This window comes from Clytia hemisphaerica, unplaced genomic scaffold (genome assembly GCF_902728285.1).
Source record: "Clytia hemisphaerica strain Z4C2 unplaced genomic scaffold, Clytia hemisphaerica genome assembly, whole genome shotgun sequence".
Classification (NCBI taxonomy): Eukaryota; Metazoa; Cnidaria; class Hydrozoa; order Leptothecata; family Clytiidae; genus Clytia; species Clytia hemisphaerica.
Genome location: NW_027103289.1, coordinates 900,187 through 906,186, shown reverse-complemented (window position 1 = coordinate 906,186; position 6,000 = coordinate 900,187). Strand labels below are relative to the sequence as shown.

At 35.6% G+C, this 6,000-nt stretch overlaps 1 protein-coding gene across 1 annotated transcript in view; it reads left to right on the top strand.

The window, feature by feature from the left end:
- LOC136809511 (serine-rich adhesin for platelets-like) overlaps positions 1 to 6,000 on the top strand; it is a 29,015-nt gene continuing 23,015 nt past the window's right edge. The window contains exon 1 of the mRNA XM_067066052.1: positions 1 to 81. Coding sequence (XP_066922153.1) covers positions 19 to 81 — 63 coding nt within the window. The 5' untranslated portion in view covers positions 1 to 18. The remainder of the gene's footprint in view (positions 82 to 6,000) is intronic.

Sequence of the window (6,000 nt, the reverse complement as noted above, 5' to 3'; positions counted from 1 at the left end):
TCAAGCAAAATTTAGAAAATGGCGGAGCAAGAAGAGCCCGATGGATTTGCTGTGGTGGAAATTCTTGGAACCACGATAAAAGTAAGTCATTACCTACTCAATTCTTTTATTTTTGTAATATTTATATAATCTGAAGTCTTTCGTCCGACAGTTTATGACAAGAAAGTGAGGTTCCAGTGATAAAAAAAGGTCTAAATAGTAAGGCTTCTCATTCCACACATTTTTATCTATCTGGATTCTTTTTGAAAAAAATATCAAATTTTGCACCTGCCTTGGTCCGAATTTGACCTCTCATTTTGTCTTTATATGAGTCAAAATTCAAGGGCCTTGCAGACTGTGAACAAAGAGAACTGGAGATCTTGGTCCAGGCCCCAGGTCTTCGTAGGACCCTGCCGACGCACCGGACTGTCCGGTGTATTTGTCCGGTGGCAAAAAGTATCCTTTCGCTACACCGGACGCAATAAGTCCGGTGTCAGTCCGGTGTTGCGTACAGGGAATTTTGGGCGCCGGACATTTATTAAACAAAAAATTAAGAAACACCGGACGCACCGGACTGGTCATGTCCAGTGTTTTGATTGTCCGGTGGAAAAAAAATATCCTTCTTCGACACCAGATTTCCGACTTCCTTGAGTCCGGTGTAGAGATTGTCCGGTGGCAAAAAAAATTCTCATTTTACACCGGACTTTTGCATGTCGGGTGTTCTTTAAGTCCGGTGCGTCGGCAGGGTCCTGTCTTCGTTCAACCTAGAGGGGCCTTTGCTTTGTTTGGGAACGCGAAACATGTACGCAAACTACCCATGTCTAAACTTTTCAATATATCTCCAGAACTAACAGATTTTTTGAAATTCTGTAAAAAGGTCCAAGTTCCTGAATAGTTTTACTATGTTCTGTGAAAAAATCACAACCATCAGTGAAATACTCGTTCATCTATTTACCAATATGGATTCCATGAAATCTTGCGCCGTAGATATTTTCCGTTCAGCAAGCCTCACGCCAAGTAAAATTTCTTTTGTACCAACATTTAATTTTTCAATAAGGGTACAAGATTGGAAAAGAGGCGCATGCGCCAACATGTTTAATAAATTGACGTGAGCGTAAGCGAGCGAAAGCAAATTTAGCCAAATGAAAGCTAAAAATCAATGGATTATGGAGTCATTCACGCCGAGCTGGAATTATTACTTTACGCCAACTGAAAATCAAACAATCTTTGTAAGTACCTTTACGCCAATGCGCCAAAAATGTTTCAGTTGAATGCCGAAGAACTTCGGTGTAAGTTACATGAAATCCATACTGGTCTATTTAAGATTGACAGTTAGGCACAGGTGTTTTCCACAAGCAAAAGTTGGTAAAATGCAAAGTCTCAGAAAATCGCATTTAGCAAACGCAAAAAAAAACTCAATAATGGCGGCATCATGCGAGAAAGCAATCAGAATACAAAATAAACAAATTTCAAGACTCATTGTAAGTGATTGAGTAAAGCTATCATCAAAAAAATAAAAATTAAACAAAACTTTAACCTTTCAATAATCCAAATAAACAAAATATTTCAAATGAATTGATGTTTAAGTTTGAAAACAAGCACCATTTCCACCATACACTTTTAGAGCAAAAAGCAACATTTCGCTGAAATCTGCTGCTCTTCAGAATGTCAGAGAGTCTGGTGCTGAATATAAAGTTTAGTGGGTCAAGCTTGTTTTAGTTCTCTATCTTTAGATAAAGCCTGAAAACCTCATCTGAGACGGGGGTAGCTGGAAGACCCGACTTCTCTGTCTATGTGGTTTCACAAAGATATCAAAGTATAGACAGTAGTAGCCGGGAATTATACAAGATGCAAGAATTAATCGCAGAATTTGATTGGCTAATATCTTATTGTTATGATTTGATAAACAAAAGTATGACGTCAAACAGCTCTATTGTTTCAAGAAGTGACGCGAGCTTTTGAATGGTTTTGAAAAAATAACGGTTTTTCTTTTGTGATTTGAATCGAATCAATAATTCCATACTCTGTATTTCAGTGAAGTTGTTGGGATTTTAACAGGATAGAAATATTTTTGTACAGAGTATGGTCTCCAGACTAAGACGGGGGTCATAAACAATCTATGTCTATTTTGATGTCATAATCTTTTACTTCTTAAAACCATTCAGATTCAGGTTTTGTATATAATAACAAAGATATTTAACCAAAATTGGTTTCATTAAAGCTCTTTTCTTTCAGCAAAATAAGCCTTTAGTAAATATTTAAACCCCCGGTTTTATTTCGATATTTACAATATGTGATTTTATAGCGGGAGTTAGAGAAGGCTAGATTGTGTGATCTGATTGGCTGAATGAGCAAACGCGGGACTCGGCCCAGGACTTTTTACCCGCGTTTACGGCAATGTTTATTCTTTACACTTTCGTTTTCAAAATCTGTTGAACATGGACATGGTTTCTGCTAGGGTAGATCGTCAACTACCATTTTTAGCATGATGTCAAAAAATTCAAAGTGTAGTATTTTTTTGTGAAAATTTAATCTATTGTAAGACATTTTGCGCAATTTTTAACCTCCTAGGTCAAAAATCCAGCATTCCCCAGGGGGGTCTTTGATTCACACTAAAGCGAAAAATGAGTAAAAATGGCATTTTTTGCCCATTTTAAGACAATGAAAGCCCAGTAAAGTGTCAAAATGGTTTCTAAATGGTGTCTTGTACTAATATTCAACATAAAAAGACAAAATAACCCCAGCGAAATCGCTAAATGTTTCAATTTCAAGCCAAAAAGGCTGATTTTCTCCGATTCTGGGTAGCGAAATGCATGAAAGCAGCATCTTTGAGGACCCACAACTTTTAAACTTTTTAAGGTACACACTTGAAATTTTCAGTAATGAAACTCTTCAGAGAAAGCTCCAGGAAAAATCAAACTTGAGTTTTCAAAAATTTCCTATAAATCCATAATGGCGCCCTAGAATTTGAGTTTTCATGCTAAATGCCCATATTTCAAGCTAAAACTTGGTTTTCTCAGGCTAAAATCTCAAAAATGGTTTCAAATGGTGTCCTGAAATCTTTGGGTGTTGAAAGTATTCTGGAAAAACTCTGGGAGAAGCAAGATGTTTTGGGTTAGAAATTTGCCCAAGTCCGCCATTATGGAATTGCATTTCCACTTAAAACGCGATAATTAGAGTTAAAGTCTAATTTTCTCAGGCTAAAATCTCAAAAATGATTTCAAATGGTGTCCTGAAATCTTTTGGTGTTGAAAGTATTCTGAAAATACTCTGGGAGAATCAAAATGGTTTGGGTCAGAAATTTGCCCAAGTCTGCCATTATGGTATTGCATTTCCCATTAAAACGCGATATTTAGAGTTAAAGTCTGATTTTCTCAGGCTAAAATCTCAAAAATGGTTTCAAATAGGGTCCTGAAATTTTTTGGTGTTGAAAGTATATATTCTGAAAATACTCTGGGAGAATCAAAATGGTTTGGGTCAGAAATTTGCCCAAGTCTGCCATTATGGTATTGCATTTCCCATTAAAACGCGATATTTAGAGTTAAAGTCTGATTTTCTCAGGCTAAAATCTCAAAAATGGTTTCAAATAGGGTCCTGAAATTTTTTGGTGTTGAAAGTATTCTGGATATACTTTGGGAGAACCAAAATGGTTTGGGTTAGAAATCTGCCTAAGTCCGCCAATATGGTACTGCATTTCCTACTAAAACGTGATAATTAGAGTTAAAGTCTGATTTTCTCAAGCTAAAATATCAAAAGTGGTTTTAAATGGTGTCCTGAAATTTTTTGGTGTTGAAAGTATTCTGAAAATACTCTGGGAGAATCTAAATGGTTTGGGTCAGAAATTTGCCCTTGTCTGCCATTATGGCATTGCATTTCCAACTAAAACATGATATTTAGAGTTAAAGTCTGTTTTTCTCAGGCTAAAATCTCAAAAATGGTGTCAAATAGGGTCCTGAAAATTTTTGGTGTTGAAAGTATTCTGGATATACTTTGGGAGAACCAAAATGGTTTGAGTTAAAAATTTGCCAAAGTCCGCCATTATGGAATTGCATTTCCCACTAAAACGCAATATTTAGAGCTAAACTGTAATTTTTTCAGGCTAAAATCTCAAAAGTGGTTTTAAATAGGGTCCTGAAATCTTTGGGTCCTGAAGTCTTTTGAAAGTATTCTGGGAACACTCAAGGAAAATCACGGTGGTTCACAATGGACATATATATGCCAAAGTCTGCCATTATGAATTTTATTTCTTTAGGAAGAACACTCAAGCTTACTCAAAATATTGTGTTTTGGAATAAAATACAATTCCATAATGGCAGACTTTGGCAAATTTCTGACCGAAACCATTTTGGTTTTCCCAGAGTATTTCCAGAATATTTTCAACACCAAAAGATTTTAGGACCCTATTTAAAACCACTTTTGAGATTTTAGCCTGAAAAAATTACAGTTTAGCTCTAAATATTGCGTTTTAGTGGGAAATGCAATTCCATAATAGCGGACTTTGGCAAATTTTTAACTCAAACCATTTTGGTTCTCCCAAAGTATATCCAGAATACTTTCAACACCAAAAATTTTCAGGACCCTATTTGACACCATTTTTGAGATTTTAGCCTGAGAAAATCAGACTTTAACTCTAAATATCATGTTTTAGTTGGAAATGCAACGCCATAATGGCAGACAAGGGCAAATTTCTGACCCAAACCATTTAGATTCTCCCAGAGTATTTTCAGAATACTTTCAACACCAAAAAATTTCAGGACACCATTTGAAATCAGTTTTGAGATTTTAGCCTGAGAAAATTAGACTTTAACTCTAAATATTGCGTTTTAGTTGGAAATGCAATACTATAATGGCAGACTTGGGCAAATTTCTAACCCAAACCATTTTGGTTCTCCAAGAGTATTTCCAGAATACTTTCAACACCAAAAAAGTTCAGGACATCATTTGAAATCATTTTTGAGATTTTAGCCCAAGAAAACCAAGTTTTAGCTTGAAATATTGGCATTTAGCATGAAAACTCAATTTCTAGGGCGCCATTATGGATTTATAGGAAATTTTTGAAAACTCAAGATTGATTTTTCCTGGAGCTTTCTCTGAAGTGTTTCATTACTGAAAATTTCAAGTGTGTACCTTAAATAGTTTAAAAGTTGTGGGTCCTCTAAAATGCTGCTTTCATGCATTTTGCTACCCAGAATCGGAGAAAATCAGCCTTCTTAGCCTGAAATTGAAACATTGAGCGATTTCGCTAGGGTTATTTTGTCTTTTTGTGTTGAATATTAGTACAAGACACCATTTAGAAACCATTTTGACCCTTTCCTGGCCTTTTATAGTCTTAAAATGGGCAAAAAATGCCATTTTTACTCATTTTTCGCTATAGTGCGAATCAAAGACCCCCCTGGGGAATGCTAGATTTTTGACCTAGTAGGTTAAAAATTGCGCAAAATGTCTTACAATAGATTAAATTTTCACAAAAAAATATTACACTTTGAATTTTTGGACTTTGCCATTTGACGATCTACCCTATTTCTGCCTACTTTTTCAGTCCCCCCTTAAAATGCAATTTTACCCTTAAAGAAAACTCCCCCCTTAAATCGAAAAAAAATTACCAGTACCCCTTGTTAGAATGTCCCCCCTTAAAAGGAAAAAAAAGAGGATTCCCCCCTCAGATTTTTATTTTTAGAGTTTGACAATAACAAAGTACAACGATTGGTTTGATATCAATGCCATCAACATTATATTGGGTACTTAATGATATCCAACTAAATAAAATTCAATAAAAAGAAATCATTATGGAAATAAACTGGATCCTATAATCAAATGATACAAATAAAACCAAACAAAAGATGCAGTATCTGGTAACTTGTAAAATAAGTCTCTGCTGCAATTGTCAAAGATCATTGATGTCCACCAACTATTTCAAAAAAATCTTTGTACCCTTCAGCAAACAATTTTTACAATAGAGAGAGGGAAGAGAGGATGCAGATTCATGGGCCCCGGCGAGCCATTTGAGTGGGCAGGAGTTAG